The sequence below is a fragment of the Lampris incognitus genome, chromosome 10, assembly GCF_029633865.1.
Source record: "Lampris incognitus isolate fLamInc1 chromosome 10, fLamInc1.hap2, whole genome shotgun sequence".
In the NCBI taxonomy this organism is placed as follows: domain Eukaryota; kingdom Metazoa; phylum Chordata; class Actinopteri; order Lampriformes; family Lampridae; genus Lampris; species Lampris incognitus.
The window spans coordinates 11365422-11385650 of NC_079220.1; the positions used below are offsets into that span (position 1 = coordinate 11365422).

General features: G+C 47.3%; 1 protein-coding gene across 1 annotated transcript; it reads right to left on the minus strand.

Moving 5' to 3' along the window:
* Positions 1 to 3185: 3185 nt before the first annotated feature.
* Positions 3186 to 18743, minus strand: LOC130120080 (uncharacterized). Its single transcript, XM_056288699.1, has 7 exons — positions 18617 to 18743; positions 17778 to 17858; positions 12606 to 12718; positions 12138 to 12279; positions 7435 to 7465; positions 6987 to 7067; positions 3186 to 4188 (listed from the first exon to the last, which is right to left on the minus strand). The coding sequence occupies exons 6-7, from the start codon at positions 7030 to 7032 to the stop codon at positions 3194 to 3196; spliced, it is 1041 nt and encodes a 346-aa protein (XP_056144674.1). The 5' UTR covers positions 7033 to 7067; positions 7435 to 7465; positions 12138 to 12279; positions 12606 to 12718; positions 17778 to 17858; positions 18617 to 18743; the 3' UTR covers positions 3186 to 3193.
* Positions 18744 to 20229: the final 1486 nt, after the last annotated feature.

Below are 20229 nucleotides of genomic sequence, written 5' to 3' on the forward strand. Positions count from 1 at the left end.
AATGCATTTAATGATGATATGTTTGAGTAGCGGCACGGTGGTGCAGTGGTTAGCGCGGTCACCTCGCAGCAAGAAGGTCCTGGGTTCGAGTCCCGGGGTAGTCCAACCTTGGTGGGTCGTCCCGGGTCGTCCTCTGTGTGGAGTTTGTATGTTCTGCGTGTGTTTCCTCGGGGTGCTCCGGTTTTCTCCCACAGTCCAAAGACATATAGGTCAGGTGACTCGGCCGTACTAAATTGTCCCTATGTGTGATTTTGTGTGTGTGTCGACCCTGTGATGGCCTGGCAGCCTGTGCAGGGTGTCTCCCCACTTGCCGCCCAATGACTGCTGGGATAGGCTCCAGCATCCCCGCGACCCTGAGAGCTGGATGAGCGGTTCGGATAATGGATGGATGGCTGTTTGAGCAAAAAAAGTTACCTACTGCTGTTTTAAGGTCAAAACGGAGGTTATCTTTCGGGAAGCCGGATTGTGAGGTGCCCCGGGAGCAGGCCGGGTTAAGCGTCTTGCCTAATGATCCTTCGTCTGGTATGGAAGTAGAGAATTAAAACCCGGGTCCTCCAGCTGAAGCATGACCCTTATCATCTCGGCCATCCTGCCATCCATTACAGTGGAAACCGATCTTTACCGTGTAGTTAATGAGTCAAGCAGCCCTCCACTGCTGTAGGATGTGTGTACCACAGGGGGTCAGTTGACACCTGTGAGGAAAATGACTCCCCTGTATGGACTGAAATACAGCGTAGGATCGAGTCCCATAGTCACTACCTGTTATACGCATTTACATCTGTGAAGGTTATTCCGGCCTCCGTCTACGAGGTTTGACATGACCATACTGTCAGGGTCTAACTGGGAAAGGACGCTCTGCCAAAGAAATGAACCTCAAGCGGTTTTGGCCGTGTGACCATTTGCCACCCAGCGGAGTAAATCAGCAACGTCGTTCTCCACATCAGCCGAGTTGGCACACGAGGACAAACAGAAGGACGAAATAAGGATGATTTAGAAATGTAATTATATTTTCAAGGCACTTTAATACTTTATCAAATTCACCTGTGATTTAAAGTTAAAATAGATACATCCGATTGAGGCTGTGTTTTTTTTTGCACACAAAAAAACAAAAACAAAAAATTGAAATAAAAAAATAAAAACAAAACAAACGTGTGCCCCAAACTAGAAAACAAGCTTGTTTTACTCAGCTCACTTTTTTTTAATTTTTGTCTTTTTTTTTTTACCTTTTGCATTCCTAGAAGAGACACTGCAAAACACGTGCTTTCTCTTTGGATGACGGGACACAGAATATGTCCCGGGGGTAGGGTAGGGGGGGTAGAGGATTTTGAGATGACAAAGCGTCTGTCTCCTGTGTCCCCTGCCGGTGGGTGATGTTGTAGTTCTCTTCTCTGTCCACCAGGAGGGAGAAGTGGTATGCAACAGTCTGTCAGCTCGCAGCTCCAGCAGTACAATCCAAAAATAAAAAAATAATAAGAAAAAGAAATAATAATAATAATAATAATAAAAAAAAACAGTCTCTTTCTTTGGCACGGTGAAAGAAAACGCCGAGTGCGTAAAAGGCACAATTATATGAGAGAATGAAGGAGGAATAAAAAGATAACGTGAACATCAGCCGAGCATTCGTGCACAAAATGAACAACAACCGCGTCACAAGGCCACATTGTTAAGATTGCTCGCGCCGACGTGGTCCCCTGGAGCCCATCTTGTGTCCTTCAGCAGATTAAGTGTATTTAGACGGGGCGTCCCAGTGGCTCTGCCAGTCCAGCACCAACCACGAAGGCGGTGATGTAGTGGTAGATAAAAAAGTTGAATCAGTCAGATCATCATCTTCATCATCATCATCATCATCATCAACAACAACCAACCACCATTACAGGCAATATTTTCACAAAGGCATTAATCTATGTAATTTCCTATTGAAATACACTCTTCTCTATGACTTACATCAGATGGATACGATTTACTTTGGTGTATACCATGAAATGTTGCTATGAAGGGTTATGTCAGCTCTAAAAAAAGAAGAAAAAAAAAGAAAAGGAGGCTAAACTATTAGTCTGCAAATAGGAAGGTGGGTAAACTGTTTGGGTGTGTCCGTTACACCGCCGTTTGCAGGCTTGGGCCTTGGGTTCAAAATCTGGTCGCGGGACATTTGCTGCATGTCCTCCCTTACACTCCTCATCCTGTATTTTCTGTTTCTCTCTACTGTATTGCTGATTAAAGGCTAAAAATGCTAAAATATGTCTTTGAAATAAAAGTATATTAAAACGACTCATTCAGATCAAGCACTAGGGCAGCAATGCAGCATGTAATGGAAGGTATAAGGCTATATAGGAGGAATTACAACAAAAGGCCGTTTTTTTTTTTAAAGGGGAATGACCATGATTGTCAACATCATCTCTATATATGTTGTAGGGATAACGTACACGAGTGCCGTACGAGAAACCGATTCCCATCTGTGAACCGCCGTCTTTATGTGGCATTCACTTCATCAGCTGTATGTAGCGTTGCTATCTACGTTTTCTAATATAGCCTATTTCAGTGTAGCCCACCGAAGGTAGCAGCAAACCACGAAATTAGAGTTGTCATTTTTACAGCCACAGATTTTTTTTTCCCATCAGTGGCGTCACCGGCGGACACTTTTAAGCACAATTTTAGTGGCGTTTGAGACACACAGAAGGCCGCCCAGTATTGTGGCTGCTAGTGGAGTGTTAACTCTACAACCATGGGTGGATTACTGAACGGGCTTACCGGGCCCAGGGGCTCAGGGGCTCAGGGGGCCCCTAAGCCAGAGCCTCTGCATGAAGTTGCTGTTATTAACTTTGCATTTCTTGTCGCATAGTCAAAGGGCTTAGTCATTCGTGTCAATAACAGAGCCCCAAAAGTCCTCCTGAAGAACTGGAGGGAACTGCGGGTGAATTATGTCTTAGTTGATATTCTGTTGGCGTTAATTGTGTGTATGTGCGCTGTGAATCCTGTTGAGGTACATGTGAATTTGGTTACGGTGCTGTTGGCTGCAAGTGAGTGTACCTGCTTGCAGGGGGCGGGGGGGGGGGGCGCTTTTCCACATCTGTGCCCAGGGGCCCATTGTCTCATAATCCGCCTATGCCTACAACATGTATATAGAGATAATGTTGAAAATCGTGATTGGTTCCCTTGAAGGTCTCAGCAGTCTCTGTTTCTTTCTATTCATTTGTTACATGACAGTGCAGCACTGACAGGTCTTTTGCTTGGATTTGTCTGCTGCCGGTGCTTCGCTGGGTGAGGCCGGATTATCCAGCCCATTGTCACCCTCCTCTCCCTGGGGTTTTGCTCCATTTTCATCCAGCGGGATATTCTGAAACTCCTCCACCTTGGACTCTTTCCCTGCCTCTCCTCTCAGATTAAGGTCATTGTCAATGTTTCTGTCCCCGTTGGATACCACTGAGTCCTTAAGGTCTTGGCTGCTGGTGTGACATCCAGGCCCAAAGACAGACGTGGCGGCAGGAGAAGCAGAGCTCGGAGGCGTCACTGACTTCTCCTCTCCTTCGTCGGTGATGATCACCCGTTCAACGGTGAGGACATCTCCATTGTCCTCGAGGCCCAAACACACACCTTGGCCTTCACCTTGGCCAGACAAAGCGTCAGCATAGCCCAGGAATCTGAGGGTGATTGGACCTTCCTCCATTCTGGACTCCGCCACCCGTTCATCCACGTTATCTAATTTTCTCATTCCCTGCAACATTACACCCGCATCACCTCCCTTCTGCTCATCCTTGTCCTTGTGTCTACAGTCTACTGACTCTGGCTCAGCCCCTGGATCATGGGTCATGGAAACCTGTACAGGGCCTTTATTTTGCTGCGGCACTGCAGGATGGGTAAAATAGGACAGAGCTTCCGCCTTTTTTTCTTCGGGAGTTCCCCTCTCCTCTACAATCTCTGTACTTATCTTTCCCCTCGGCGGTGTGACGGTGACCTCATCCAGCAGAACTTTCATCCCAACTCCATCGACGGCGCTCAGAATCTGTCCAAGCTCCTCGGCTGAGGGCTGCCCTTCAGTCGCGCCAAAAGTGTGCACGCTCTTCCTGCCATCGTCAAAAACAGTGGTCGCCAAGGCGGCATCGGCCGGTGCCGACATGGGGGCCACCGACCTAATGACGCTGGAGCCCGTCTTGGGGTCTCTCTCAACCTGAATTGCCACCATCCCCAGCACTGTAACACAAGAGAAAAGCAACACTGTCTCAAACACATGGAAATATCATGCAGGACAATGTATTGATGTGGCATCAGAAAATGTTGAACAGGTAAAGGGCAAAATGGTCTCAGGTGGCACACTGAGTTTGAATCCATTTGCATAGCGAGAAATGACATTGTAAGTGGGCCTAAACGTTATTGGGCGAGCCTATAGGCTATAGCCGGTCACATGCATGCAGTGAAAAGCTGACCAGTTATTTTTTGTTTTTTTTCTTTTGGTCTCTCCAATTGTATCTGGCCAATTACCCCACTCTTCCAAGCCATCCCGGTCGCTGCTCCACCCCCTCTGCTGATCCGGGGAGGGCTGTAGACTACCACATGCCTCCTCCAATACATGTGGAGTCGCCAGCCACTTCTTTTCACCTGACAGTGAGGAGTTTCACCAGGGGGACATAGCGCGTGGGAGGATCACGCTATTCCGCCCAGTTCCCCCTCCCCCCGAACAGGCGCCCCGACCAACCAGAGGAAGCGCCAGTGCAGCGACCAGCACGCATACCCACATCCGGCTTCCCACCCGCAGACACGGCCAATTGTGTCTGTAGGGACGCCTGACCAAGCTGGAGGTAACACGGGGATTCGAACCGGCGATCCCCGCATTGGTAGGCAATGGAATAGACCGCTACACTACCCAGATGCCTTATTATTTCATTATAGGAAGGGAATCATATGAAAACAACCAATGTCACACAGTGGGAAGTACAACATAACATCAGTCACGAAAAAATTCTGTTGTACTGCGGAACTACTAAAGGCCCAGTTTTATGAATTGGAACAAAACTTTCCCTTTCTCAAATTAGATCAGAGGAATTTGGATGACTAGTAACATGTTACAAAGTAACATGTAATACGTGTTACAAAGTAACACTTTGTAACACGTATTACACGTTATAAAGTAACGTGTAATACATATTATTTGCTAACTTATAGTAAAATTACCCACCAATAAAAAGGAAGTTCTTTGATTGGCTGAACCAGGCAGCCAATTGGGCCGGCCTTGACCAGCCCAGGCCCAACCTAGCCCCAGCACACTGAATCATCTTAAATATCGCGTGCTGGATTCAAGTTAACTTTGAAGATGGAGCGCCAGAGGCGAAGGCAATTCTCAAAGCTAAAATGTACATAAATATTTATGGTCTGGTAGATATTCTGTTTCCATGTCATATAGAGAGTCCTGGACGAGACTTAATTTGTGTCTAATAAATTCCTCCTAAATGTACCTCGTCCCCTCAAGGTGAGGCCAGGGTGTAATTAAAAGGTGCGAGCCGCACAGGTTAATGTGGGGTCGAGATCAAAGCGCGGTGTGACTAATGCTAGCTAGCACGGTAGACAGTAAAGGGAAACGGAGAGTACAACCACGAGCGCTTTCTACCCCACACAGCCCTGCAGCAGGCATCAAAAATTAACCAACAGAAATAACAAAGTGGGCTAAATATAACATCGTGCTCGGGCCCGTCACCCCGGCTCCATCGTTAAGTCATAGCCCGAAGGCACAACACAGAAACAGAGACTATATTAAAGGATCTCTTCATTAGAAATAGAAGAGAAAACCCAAACAGGCAGACTCGACAATGCAAATAACATGACTTATGATATCAGTTCGCCCAAGTCCGTGTTTTTCGAGTCATATGTTTATCTGCTCATAGCAAAATATGCAACAAAATGAGGTGCCTTTATCCGATGGGTTTACGTTTGCCTTAAATCAGAGACGTTCAGCCATAGGATGGAGAGCGATCCCGGCCGATCTCCGATTACAACTTGAACACTGTGGACAGAATTAGATCCACGGCCAGAAGCCCTCCGGCTATCACTACATCTACATACACAACCAACCGAAAACTTTGGCCATCGGGGCTGCTACCCTTTGAAGAGTTTGACCAAGGTTTTATATATATAGCCACCTTGGCAGCTGATGAGTGTGTGACACACAAAACAGGCTTGTTCTGCTATGTATTAGTTTTTTCTGACATCTATCTTAATACTCTGCTCCTCATTTGTTGAGCACTCTTACCCACATCATTGACGGTTTCCAGAAACCCCCCCCCCCACTATATATATATATATTTCAAGTAATAATGCTCTTGTTTCACTACTGGTATGTTGGTGTAACTCGAACCCCATCCACGCCCATTTCCCTGACGGGGGTGCGTAATCCAACCTCAACTCTAATACCGGTGCCTCCGTTTGGGCCATTGACTTTGATTGACTGTGTGTCCTTGTTTGTTTTTTGTTTGGTTGTAGGGCTGAATATTGCAATATTTTAGTATTCTGCGAGATGCATTGCAACATTACAGAATAAAAAGGCTTGCATAGTTTTACCAGATATCTGCAGCGTTTAACTTTCAAAGCTCCATTTGCAGAGAATTTAAGCCCTCCGGCATCGATCAGGGTGATTTTAGAGGACATCAGGCGGATGTCCTAGAAGTCGTTAAATCAAAGTATATTATATTATCTTTCGGATATGCTGGAGTATTTTTTCCCTTTCAAGAGTAGTCATAAAAAAAGAAGCCTCCCGTGACTTGTGGGCCCAGTTCACCTTACACTGCATAGTTTGCAATGTGACTGTTGCATGTGTGTGTGTGTGTGTGTGTGTGTGTGTGTGTGTGTGTGTGCTGCAATGTCAATTCTGACGCAATATATCGTTCAGCCCCATTTGCTTGCCTTGATTATGAAACACTTGACACATTCTTATTTTTGGCACCAAAGGATGGTAGCTGATGTCTGTAGTGCTGCAGGATGTGTGTTCTCCGGTCCGTTACCTGAGCGACCGTCCTGTCCGCTCTCGTGGAACATCCTTTGTGTCATTTTTGCAGGTATGTAATCCTCCAATGCTTTGCTTACTGAGGAAGAAAAAAATAAAAAATCGTGAATATTCCCGGGCCCGGTTTACCGTAATCGATAATACATCCGAAGGATTAAAGCCGGTTTTGGCAACGTCCGGCCAAGACAAAACATTCATACAAAGACTCACACGCAAGCACGGTGGCTTTTAGTCGCACATTGCAGTTAAAATAGAGCAGTATCTTTCCAATGGCTTCGATCCGTCAGCCTGATTACATTACTATCCATCACACAAAGCAGATTATCATCTGTTAGGAGATTATATTAGACATCGTATTGGGCAGGCGTGCCGAAAAGATAGAGGTAGCAGCTGACGGTAAACTAATAACTAAAGCTGACTTGGATTTGTTTTTTTTGTTTTTTTACCTTGTTTGTGGGCTTCCTCTTTGACGCTGGCCTGCGGGGCGGAGAGAAGAGACACGGTTTTATCATTTTAATTGCTCCCAAGAGTCGAACGCTTTACCGCCGCGAAACGGGGCAGCTTTAAACAAACTCGTTCCCCTTTTCGGAGTCCGGCCTGGCCCGCGTCCTCCCCATGGATATTTCACGGCGATCAGCAGAGAAACTCAGAGCCTGGCTCGGCCCCTCCATGCCAGGAGGTTCTGAGATTATTTTACCCAACAGTCATTTCAGTCATGTGGCTGTTACCAAGTTTAGATGCAATGTAAAAATAGGCCATATAAGAAGCAGTTGACACGGGGGGAAAGTTCAAGTTGTGCAAAATTCTATGTGTGGCACTATCAGGACAATACACTCATTGAGATTATCTCAGTGCAGTGCTGTGTACATAGTAGTGTTTATCTGAAACAGTATATTACTTTACAGTATATACTCTACTCCCTGCCATCCTTTATCACTATTGCTTCACCCTAGTCTTTTTACTGCTGTTGTGTATTGTGTGTATTGATCCATGTGAGCCAAGCACGGGACAAATTCCTTGCATGCAGAAACCAAAATTATCCAACGAATTCACCTCTGATTCTGAAACGCCATATTTCATGTGACTTCACAGGAAGTTGAATCGGTTCATCTGGACATGTTTAGTGGGAGGTAGGTTTTATCACTCATCTAAGTGACGGTTTCAGTCTCAACCGACTGCAGGTATCCCCACCCTTATAAACAACACAGTGGGCGTCCGGGTGGCGTAGCGGTCTCTTCCGTTGCCTACCAACACAGGGATCGCTGGTTCGAATCCCTGAGTTACCTCCGGCGTGATCAGGCGTCGCTACAGACACTATTGGCCGTGTCTGCGATTGGGAAGCCGGATGTGGGTATGTGTCCTGGTTGCTGCACTAGTGCCTCATCTGGTCGGTCAGGGCACCTGTTCGGGGGGGGACTGGGGGAAATAGCGTGATCCTCCCACGCGCTACGTGCCCCTGGCAAAAGTGGCTGGTGACTCCACATGTATCAGAGGAGACATGTGGTAGTCTGCAGTCCTCTCTGGATCAGCAGAGGAGGTGGAGCAGCGACTGCGATGGCTCAGAAGATTGGGGTAGTACAATTGGCCAAGTACAATTGGGGAGAAAAAGGGGGGGAAATCCAAAAAACAAAAACAAAAAAAAAACCAAAAAAAAACCAATACAGTGGCATAACAACCGAAATCAACGAATGGCTTCATATGCAAATATGGATGTGAGCATTAGCTACAGTTACAATGGCCATGTGTACTGTTCACAGAGGATTTGGGAATGTTTGCAATCACAGCATTGTAAGATGGCAACAGATGTACTGTTAGCCCCCCCCCCCCCCTCGGTTCAGAGATGGTCGTTCCCTCTTCACAAAGAGGGCCTCTTTGACTCCCCGATCAAAGCAGCGTTCCTCCCTGTCAAGGATGTGCACATCCTCATCCTTGAAAGAGTGGCCCCTGGCCTGTAGATGGTGTAGACTGTGGAGTCCCGGCCTGTAGATGGGTGTAGACTGTGGAGTCCCGGCTTGTAGATGGGTGTAGACTGCAGAATCCTGGCCTGTAGATGGTGTAGACTGCGGAGTCCTGGCCTGTAGATGGTGTAGACTGTGGAGTGCTGGCCTGTAGATGGTGTAGACTGTGGAGTCTCGGCTTGTAGATGGGTGTAGACTGCAGAATCCTGGCCTGTAGATGGTGTAGACTGTGGAGTCCTGGCCTGTAGATGGTGTAGACTGCGGAGTCCTGGCCTGTAGATGGTGTAGACTGTGGAGTGCTGGCCTGTAGATGGTGTAGACTGTGGAGTCTCGGCTTGTAGATGGGTGTAGACTGCAGAATCCTGGCCTGTAGATGGTGTAGACTGTGGAGTCCTGGCCTGTAGATGGTGTAGACTGTGGAGTGCTGGCCTGTAGATGGTGTAGACTGCGGAGTCCTGGTCTGACATGTTAGCTCTCCTGTGTTGTGCCATCCTCTTGGCCAGCATCTGTTTGGTTTCCTCGATGTACAAGTCACGGCAGTCCTCCTGGCACTTAACAGTGATACTATATTGCTCTGTTTGTGCCGGGGGACCCGATCCTTGGGGTGGACCAACTTCTGGTGCAGCGTGTTTTGGGGTTTGAAAGCAACTGAGACAAAGTGTTTGGAAAATACGCGTCTCAACTAGTCACTCCCGCCATATACGGACTCACCACTGGTTTAAGCTTCGGCAGCTGTTGTCCTTCTCCTCTCTTCGATCGGCTGGCCCACTGTTTGGGCGTCTTCCTGGCTTTGACAAACACCCAGTGAGGATAACCACACTTAACCAGGGCCTGTTTAATGTGGGGTTTCTGCCCTTCCCCGGCCGCTGTGTCAGTGGGGACGTTGTCAGCTCGGTGGTACAGCGTCCTGATGACTCCTAGTTTGTGCTCCGGTGGATGATGAGAGTCAAACCTTAAGTACTGATCAGTATGTGTTGGTCTATGGTAAACATCAACAAATCAAATGTCCCCCTATCACCAATTGCAATTTCACAGTCTAAGAAGGCTAACCTGTCATTTTTCACATCCTCCCCGGTGAACTTGATGTGGTTGTCCACACAGTTAATGTGGTCGGTGAAATGTGCTACATCCTGAGATTTAATTCTAACCCAGCTGTCGTCCACAACTCTGAACCAATAGCTAGGTGGTGCCCCTGGATAGGACATCAGAGCCCTCTTTTCCACTTCCTCCATGTACAAGTTGGCCACTACAGGTCAGACTGGGGAACCCATAGCATACCCATGCCTCTGCCTATAGTACTGCCCCCTGTATGTGAAGTACATGAACTGAAGACACAGCTTCAGGAGCAGACACACTTGGTTCAGTGTTAAGGGTGGTCCTATTGCTAAGGGTGGGGTCGTCCTGTAATTTCAAACAGACCACCTCCACTGCTTCATCAACAGGAACGCAGGTCACTTGGATGAGTGATGAAACGTTTCTCCCACTAAACATTGTGTCCAGATGAACTGATCCACCTTCCTGTGATTTTCCTACCTGGATTATTGAGCATGCATAAAGACACATGCTTCATATGTTTTCACACACTATGTAAGAATAGGACGGTGAGTGTATTACAGTATGAGAGGCGGTATGGCTCAGGAGGTAGAGTGGGTCGTCTAGTGTTCAGAAGGTCACTGGTTCGATCCCCGGCTCCTCCAGAGAGCGTTTCGAAGTGTTGTTGAGCGAGACGCTGAACCCCTAACTGCTCCTGATGAGCAGGTTGGCGCCTTGCATGGCGGCCTCCACCATCAGTGTGTGAATGTGTGTGTGAGCGGGTGAATGTGAGGCGTACACTGCGAAGCCCTTTGAGTGGTCGGCAGACTAGAAAAGCGCTGTATGAATGCAGTCCACTTACCATGTATGTGTGTAAAGTACACGCATACATTTTTCATCTAAATTAGGCGGAAGATACTGCAGAATTAAAAGAGATGCTGTTGTCTGTCATGTTGCTCATTAATAACAAGCATTAATACATGTGTGTAACACCAAAGTACATCAACACAGAGAGGATGGTTTGTTTCACTACAGGATAATGTTCCCCATTCCACATCATATACATTATTGTTATTATTATTATTATTATGAATCAATCAATTATTTATTATTTATTTAGTTTGCTTTTTTCCTCCCTTTTTCTCCCCAACTGTATCCGGCCAATTGCCCCACTCTTCCGAGTCGTCCCGGTTGCTGCTCCACCCCCTCTGCCGGTCCGGGGAGGGCTGCAGACTACCACATGCCTCCTCCGGTACATGTGGAGTCGCCAGCCGCTTCTTTTAATCTGACAGTGAGGAGTTTCGCCAGGGAGACTTAGCACTTGGGAGGATCACGCTATCCCCCCCGTTCCCCCTGAACAGGCGCCCCCGAACGACCAGAGGAGGCGCTAGTGCAGCGACCAGGACACACACCCACATCTGGCTTCCCACCCGCAGACACCGCAAATTGTGTCTGTAGGGACGCCCGACCAAGCCGGAGGTGACACGGGGATTCGAACCGCCGATCGCTGTGTTGGTAGGCAACGGAATAGACCACTACGCCACCCGGACGCCCCATTATATACATTATTCATTATTTGGGGGGTTGTTCTGTAGTCCTTATTGTTTGGCTATGATTTAAGGAATTTAAGGAGGAAGTAAAAAAAAAAAAAAAAACCAAACTGTTATTTATTGCATGTTCTCTTGAAATGAGATGCTGTTGCCATACCAGCTGGATGTGGCAAAGAGCCCAAACCAAATACAGTTTACATCCTCCGACCTAAATTGACCTGTCAGATGTGTTTGCTTCATCCCCGTCAGACTCCATTCTCATTAGCGACTTGGCGACGATGAAAGGCCACGATGGGCGTTTGAAGATATTTCTGAGCTGCAGGAGGGCGTCCTTCTGTGTCTAGCTCTCAGAGCTCTCTGCTTTCACAGCCTCTCAAATCACATCAATTTTTGAGGCTGCTCAGGCCCAAACTGTCAAACTTTGTCTTGTGAGACGGTAAACTCGGGCAGTTAAACATCAGAAAGCTCCTGGCTTCTGCATGCCGACTGCTGTTTTGGCTCGATTTGTACACGTATGTGTGTATTTGTGGGTGGGAATACGTGCTGAGGACAGATGGGAAACAGCGAAAGGTAGAAACGAATTCCTTTACCCAGTATCTGACGTCGTACCTGGCAGTGATTGTGCGTAGTTGCTGTTCCTGTGCAGTTGGCAGATTCCTTATGTTCCCGGGCGGCTTTGTTTTTCTCCTTCCTGACATCCGCTGCCTCCTCCTCTTCTTCTTCGGGGGTCTTTTGACTTTTGGTTTGCTTCCTGATTCACATTTTGGCACACATACACGCAGAAATACATGTACGTAGACACAGAAAAAAAGACACACACATACAGGAGGGAAACAAGAACACACACAAATGCATCACACATACACAGACATACATAAAATCACATTCGGGAGGGGTACAAGAGATAAAGGGAGATGGGGGGGGGGTGAGAGACAGCGACAGAGACGAGAGAGAGCTAAAGTGTGCCAGTGCATGCTATAATGTACGTGTGTGTGTGTGCCTCACTGTTGTGTGTGTGCAATCATGTGGTGCATCAGAAATAAAGCATATCAGATGAATAAACCAGGAGCAGCTTACTCTGTTGTGTCTGGTCTGTCCTGTGGTGAAGGATGGAGTCTGACTGGGTCAGCTGAAGGAGGGGCAGGAGCTGGTGTTGGCTCACTGAGCCAGTGGTCCCTCAGGGACTTCCGCTGTGCACGAGAGAGAGAGGGAGAGAGAGGGAGAGAGAGGGAGGCAAGACCGACAGAAAAGAGAGGTAGGGATGGCGGTAAAAAGACAGAAAAAAGAGAAAGGAAGGCAGGGGATACAGGAATGTAGGGAGGGAAATGTAAACAAGTCATTGCTGTGCTCTTTCACCACCACTGATTGAGCCTTTAGGGGCGTTTTTCTCGAGCTCCTGAAATTTGCTGTCAACACGTTGCTGACTGGCCTCATACATAACAACCATGCCTCAGCGTACAGAATGAGGTCAAACGGCTGGTTTCTGTGTGCAGCCACAGCAATCAGAAATGCACGAATAGTATAGAATACACTTTATTTGTCATTGCACATACATACAACAAAATTCATTCTCTGCATTTAACCCGTCCTAGCTGTGTAGCTAGGAGCAGTGAGCAGCTGCAGCACCCGGGGACCAACTCCAGTTCTTCTTTCCATTGCCTCGGTCAGGGGCACAGAGAGGAGTATTAACCCTAACATGCATGTCTCTTTGATGATGGGAGGAAACCGGAGCACCTGGAGGAAACCCACGCAGACACGGGGAGAACATGCAAACTCCACACGGAAAGGACCTGGGATGGCCTGGGGTTCGAAACCAGGACCTTCTTGCTGTGAGGCAACAGTACTAACCACCGGGCCACCATGCTCTGAAGACAGTGGTGATGATTGTGGACGTATAAAGGCCCCCCACTCTGTTCTCACAGGGCAAAGTGGAGGAACATATTGATACTATCATTGTAAAAGTTCAGCAGAACAATCGCTTTCCACGGCCTTCAAACAAATTTGATATGCCTCTAACTAAATGGTTCTGCTCCAAACAGTCCATGACGGAGTCTGTCATCTCCTTCTCCATAGCCGTCTGGTTCAGGTCAGCCACCTCACCGGGCTCTGACACGTCATGTGATCATGTGATCAGCAGAACATTTTACTTCGCTGCAGCCGGCACATTTGCACATCCATGCCTCTATGAATCTATATTCAGAAAGCATGGACTTGACCAGCCATCCATCCATTATCCAAGCCGCTTATCCCAGTTGGGGCCACGGGATGCTGGAGCCTATCCCAGCAGTCAGTAGGTGGGGAGACACCCTGGAAAGGCTGCCAGTCCATCACAGGGCCGACACATTCACACCTAGGGACAATTTAGTATGGCCGATTCATCTGACCTACATGTCTTTGGACTGTGGGAGGAAACCGGCGGGCACACCCAGAGGAAACCCACACATACACGGGGAGAACATGTAAACTCCACACAGAGGACGACCTGGGATAACCCCCAAGGTTGGACAACCCCGGAGTTCGAGCCCTGGACCTTTTTGCTGTGAGGTGACCACGCTAACCACTGTGCCACCGTGCCACCATGGACTTGACCATTGCTGACCATTCTCACCCTGGCCATCAAACATTTTCTGCTTTCCCATCTTGATTCAAGATAATTAGAACCAAAACAACGAAGCATATAGACAAGCTTCTTCCCCATCAGCTACGAATGCCATCAATAAACAAACTTTCTCCCACAATCATAAAGCAGCACAATGGACACGAACACTGCCACTTTACTATTGGTATCCATAAGCACACCAAGCGTCATGTACTCAATTCTTTTTACTCAACTTCGCACCTGCAGAATAGTTCACATATCTTTCAGGATAATTCTGTTTCTTTACAACCCAGGTCTTATTATCATAGCCTTTGCCTTTGTGCGTATTGGTGATGATATCATTTTACTAACTGGCTTCATTGTGAAGAGTATGAACATTTTCGATTGGACATTTTGGACATGGTGGGCCTCTGCACTTGCAGAGAAGTGATGACAGGCCTGGGTGCTACAACTGATCACAGGCCCGTGGTCAATATCAAATTGATCAAATATTCATGCAGATCGAATTACTCACTTATTTGACTAACTAGCTGAAAGTTTTAGCTGATCCCAGGACAGGCTGTTGTGTAAGCGACAGAGTCGGCGTCAGCTTCGCCCAAATGACAAACCCTCTGTCAACAACAAAACAAATCCAATATTGGAAGCTTATCTCTCTTTCTCTCTCTCTTGCTCGCTCTCTCTCATCCACGTGCTTTTGTTTCCTTTTCTGTGCACAACTTTTGTGCTTTTCTGGGGGAGATCTTGCTGCTCTACACTTGTAAAAATTACAGTATTTTTCCACTTGCTAGCTAACTTTCACAGCCAGGGCAGCTGGATGGAAGAAACAGTCATGGACGGAGGAATCATGTGACAATCAAAGAGGAATAAAATAATGCTATACAGTTATGCCAATTTCCCTGCAGTCTTTGATAATGAAATCAAATCACATTTTCTGTGGAAAATGTGATTTGGCTTAAGGTATGCAGTGACTATTGATGAGAAGAATTCACTGGAGAAATCATGATGTATGAAGGCTGTCTGCAGTATATAGGTCCAAGACTACTCTAGCTTTAGATAATAATATATACGACTTGTAATGCTAACTTGTAAAGTAAGGGCATGGAGCCCGTGCTCAAAGTTCAATTTGCCATTTTCCTGGGCCCCCCTAAAAGCCCCCCCTTGCACCCTCTGAAAATCCGCCCCTGGGCCTCTCTGCCATTTTGGCTGCTCTGCAGAGTGGAGGAGGCCTGGGGCGCTGCCATTTTGGATCTAGCAGAGTATGAGCGAGGCCAGCAGACTGCTGTCGTCTGAACATGACAGTGAAAAGAAGCTACCTGGCCACAGCCCCGAGTCCCAGACATCCTGCTTCTGGGGTGAAGATTTTGATCTGTCACTCAGGTTGCTACATGAGTGAAGCTGACAGTGTGAGAGCTGATGATGCCTATTGTGAGGCACTTTTACCCCCAAACCCATCCTGTTATCTCATCTGGGGTTATAATCCCTCAGTAGCTGTCCTGTGACTGTAGTTTTCTCCTTCAAAACCTCGGAAACAGTTACATGTCGTTGGCCAGATGGTATATAAACTAACAAGGCTGACCTCATCGAACAGTGGTGATGTCATTGTCGCACAGGTGAAGATCTGTGTGGATCAAGATTATGTGACTTTGTGATTTACATATTCATGTGTGAGTGAAAATAGCTTTACACCTAATAAAAGATGAAATCCGGGATATTTCGCTATAATGAATAGATAGTTCATCCATTTTACCATGGAGTCAGATTACTGTATTGGCATCTTATCAGTGGCTGGAGACACTCTCCATACAGATAATTTACCCCGTTTCCAAATCCCATTCCACGCATCTCAAGAGAGTATTAACAACACAAGACAAAGCAAAACCAGGCAGATCCCTCCAGTTGTATGGTGAAAATAACAGTGTTTTCCATTCAGGCAGATTATTCAGGAGAGACTGGTCGATGGAGCATATTTCTCTCTCTCTCTCTCTCTCTCTCTCTCTCTCTCTCTCTCTCTCTCTCTCTCTCTCTCTCTCTCTCTCTCTCTCTCTCTCTCTCTCTCTCTCTCTCTCTCTCTCTCTCTCTCTCTCTCTCTCTCTCTCTCTCTCTCTCTCTCTCTCTCTCTCTCTCTCCCTCCCTCCCTCCCTCCCTCACTTCCTCTCAGCCATGTACCCATGTAGGCTGGTCCAGCTCCTCCACGGGAGCTGGACCAGAAAACACTAGGAGACAGGAAGGGCGAGGGGGTGTGGAGATGCTATGAATCCTGAGCCGACATGGGCATAATTTCCTTCAGGCGGCATGTGGGGACCGGGCTTCACGCTCAGCCGCCGCGGGGGAGAGGGGAGGCACTGTTGTTTCTTCGGGCTAAACTCATTTGGCTGCAGCAGCAATGGTCTTTGGCTGCTGCTGGCAAAGTACCTGCCCCCAGGCTACGGGGTTTGGAAGCAGAAGACACAAATGCGTTGTGGATTGTTTGTGTGGGTGAATGGCTGAGTGGGCAGAGCAGAGTGCACTGCAGCGATCCTGACTGCATGGTGATAGATGGCTTGTTATGTGTTGTTTACTTCTAAATGAAGTATGGCGGGTGAGTAGTACTCAGTCGGAACGAGTAAGGACTTGATGAAAGAGTCATCAACCCGCAATATATATAAAATGTAATGTGAAACAGCTATGGGTTTTGGGTGTCGTGCTGTGCAGTTGAAAGTGTAGCTGAGTTCGGGGGTCTGAGTGTGACTCCACCCGGGGCATTTGAGCCAGACGTCATGCTGCAAGCGGCTCGGCTTGGCAGGCAGCCATCATGAGGAGGGCGGGGGACACCAGTGATGGTCTGACCGTTACACATGAGGGAGGGGGACAATGAAAACAACCCACATAGATACCGGGCCTGGGTTTAGTCAAAATTTGTGAATGATTTTTGCTGTTTTAACCAGCCTGGGGAAACTGCTGGGTAAGGTTTACATCATCAGGGCAGTTTAAACAGTGTCAAGCTGCTTGTTTCTCAAAGTACAGAATGCCAAGTTGATTTCTAGCGCTTTCTATGTTATTTTTCTAAACTTTTGGCATACATTGTAATGATTGTACTGTGTTATAAAGCAAGCCGCGCCCGCCTAGTGTATAGTAAAAGTCGGAATGAATCGAAACAAGAATCTTTTCTATCATCGCTTATCACTTGTACTGCCTCTTTCTACCGAAAAAAGTTAGATATAAATGTTGAATTCAGTTTTTCTATTTTTCTCTTTTAAGAAAGAGCCCCAAGTTCAGCTTCTCTCAGCTGATCTTTTCCCCCTGTTACTGATGATGTCATCAGACACACTCATTTACATACAGCCTATCAGATCAAATGATCAAACCACTAAACCCGCCCACCCGTTGCCACCAGCCCTTGCTTGTACCTGTCACTCAAAGGTCAGCTCGTGAATATTAACGAGGACTAGACCACTCCCTCCAAGTTCTCCAGTCAATTGAGAAAAGTTATGGATAAAGGGATTTAAAAAAAGAACAAAAACACAATAATAGTCATTCACAAATGAAAAGTATAGCTGGTTGTTAAGACACAAAAATTTAGATCTGATTACTGATTTCAGTCCAAATTTTCTATAAAGTAAAAAAAAAAAATTATGTATATATGTTTAAAGTGAGGTCTAAAGGATACAGACCTTTTTCTGGGCCAACTTCAACCGCTCTTCCTCCGTCTCTCTCCTCACCCTCTCCTCCTCTTCCTGCTGCCGACGCCTCTCCTTGTGGCAGGGGGAAGACAGATCAGAATAAAGAAGGGAGGAGGTGGGCATGCTGTACATTCTTGAAGCTAATGTGACATCGCTGTCACCACAGAGAGGAAATCGCAACCGAGAACAAAAGGTTTTAACGCGGTGTCTCTTCCCGGGCAGCAGTGACTGACATTTTCACCAGCTTCGCTAAGTCTCATCCTGACAGTCCACGTCCCTGCTCCACTCACTGAGGTGGCAACACCGATGCAACAGCAAATCACACCGTAAAAGATAAGGCATGATAGACAGGGACAGAGGAGCTCACCTCGTCCTCTCACAGCCAGTGGTACACCTGACTTTTAACACTACACTGTAGCAATGGTGCACAACAAAGTATTTTTTTGGGGGGTCTATCCGCTCAAACCGTAAGAATCTGTATGTAAAGTCATCCTTTCCCATCACCCCTCACTTGTCTCCATTTGCGGCGAAAGTCCAATAAAAAAAGATAAAATACCTAAAAGGAGATAGCCCAGACACCCGTCCTTGAAATAAACCCTAAAGTTTCTTTCTGTATCACGTGAGGGGTTAATCACACTCATTAACACTTATTTGTTAAAACTTTTAATGTTGTTTACAGAATAAGCAAAGTATAAATTCACACCTCTGATTAGTTTTAGACAACTTCCCCACTGTACACGTGGCACTTGTACTTTTTTCTAGTATAAATTACATCGATAAAGACTATACCTGTCTACTTTTTACGTTTTGGGACCAGTGTAAAAACTTACCTGAATGCATGCACTTACAGTGGTCTTCCTGTACACGCAAGGCACGCTGTCTCAGGAACTTGGATAACTCCGAGCAAAAAAAAAATGCGAGCTCAGATGTGAGTAGGATGAGTCGAGTTGGTCTAACGGTGCTACACAGGAGATAACGTTGCTTTAACTGAAGACCCGAGGACGAGCTCAGCTCCAGTTGTGGCGAAAAGGGCTACTCCCGCTTTTACAGAGAAAACTCCCGGGCAACACCCCTATGCAGTCACTGGTGTTTCTAGACAAGGACTTCATCTGTATCAAAACGGTGTGACGAATAGAGGGAGAGAAAAGCCGAACGAGAGAAACACAGAGAGCATAGAGATCAGAGGGAGACAGCTGGAAAGGGGACATTTAAGATAAAGCAGCTTATTGAGAGAAGTGGGAAAAAGAGAGAGGAAGATGGGGCGGGGGGCCACGGCATACTGTATGCTCACTAACACATCAGCTGTGGGTTGTGTCTTGTAGACATTACGGGGTCAACCCCGGGTCCCCCATGTCTCTGGTCAACTACAACGCCACACAAATCAGCGTTTGGCCTCCGTCATGCTGGATTAGTTGTGATAAGTCAAGAGGACCCAGTTGAGGCATGCTCTTTGCCAGTTCATTCAGTGTACATCAGGAGGGCCACTTCCATTGAACTGACCAAAAAAAGGTTTATACTATAACACTTTATTTGAAGGGGTGTGAGTAAGACTGACATGACACAGTCATGAATATGAAGAAATCTTTATGAATGTTTATGACTGTTGTCACTGTTGAACATTGTTGTTGTTTTCTGCTTCCGGTGTGGGAAGATGGCAGCACGAATTCACGTTTGCGGCAGCCTCACCCAGTAACAGTGTGGGAAGATGGTGGAGCGAATTCATGTTTGCGGCGGCCTCACCCAGTAATGGTATGGGATGATGGCGGTGCAAATTCACGTTTGCGGCGGCCTCCCCCAGTACCGTCCATGCAGTGTCTTTGTCCACGTCTGTGTCTAAGTTTTGTCTTCGTTTGATGGCTGGGAGAGCTGGTGCTGGATCGGCTGTGAGAGCCTGGTCTGCTGCGTCCTGTGGGTCAAGGAACCAAGGCCCTGCCCAAAGCTGTGCCTGAGAAGGTAACACTGAGGGCGGTCTGACAGGACGTGGAAGCGCAGCAGGCTAAGCTAACTGCTAGCCCATGCAGACTGGCACTTCTGATAACACCGAGGGCGGTCTGATGGCAGCCTCGCCTGGCGTTGACTGTGGTGTTTTTGGTGTCGTTGTGTGGAGTGCGGGGAGGTGTGTCGAGGGTGTCTGGCTGGGGCAGCTGGCATTGGATCGGCTGAGGGAACTTGGTCTGCTGCGTCCGGTGGGCGCAAGGACCACAGCCCCTGCCCAGAGCTGCGCCCGAAGAGGAAACACAGAGGGCCGTCTGACAGGATGTGGAAGCAGGACAGGCTAAGCTAACTGCTAGCCCATGCAGACCGGCAGTTCCGACAGTCATCCTGGCTGGCGTTCATTCCGTTGGACAGTGATTTTTTTGTTGTTGTTTAGTTTGGATATGTGTGTTAGTTTGGATATATGTGTTTTTGTCTTTGTGTTGCACCGCTGTGAGCTGGGGGAAAC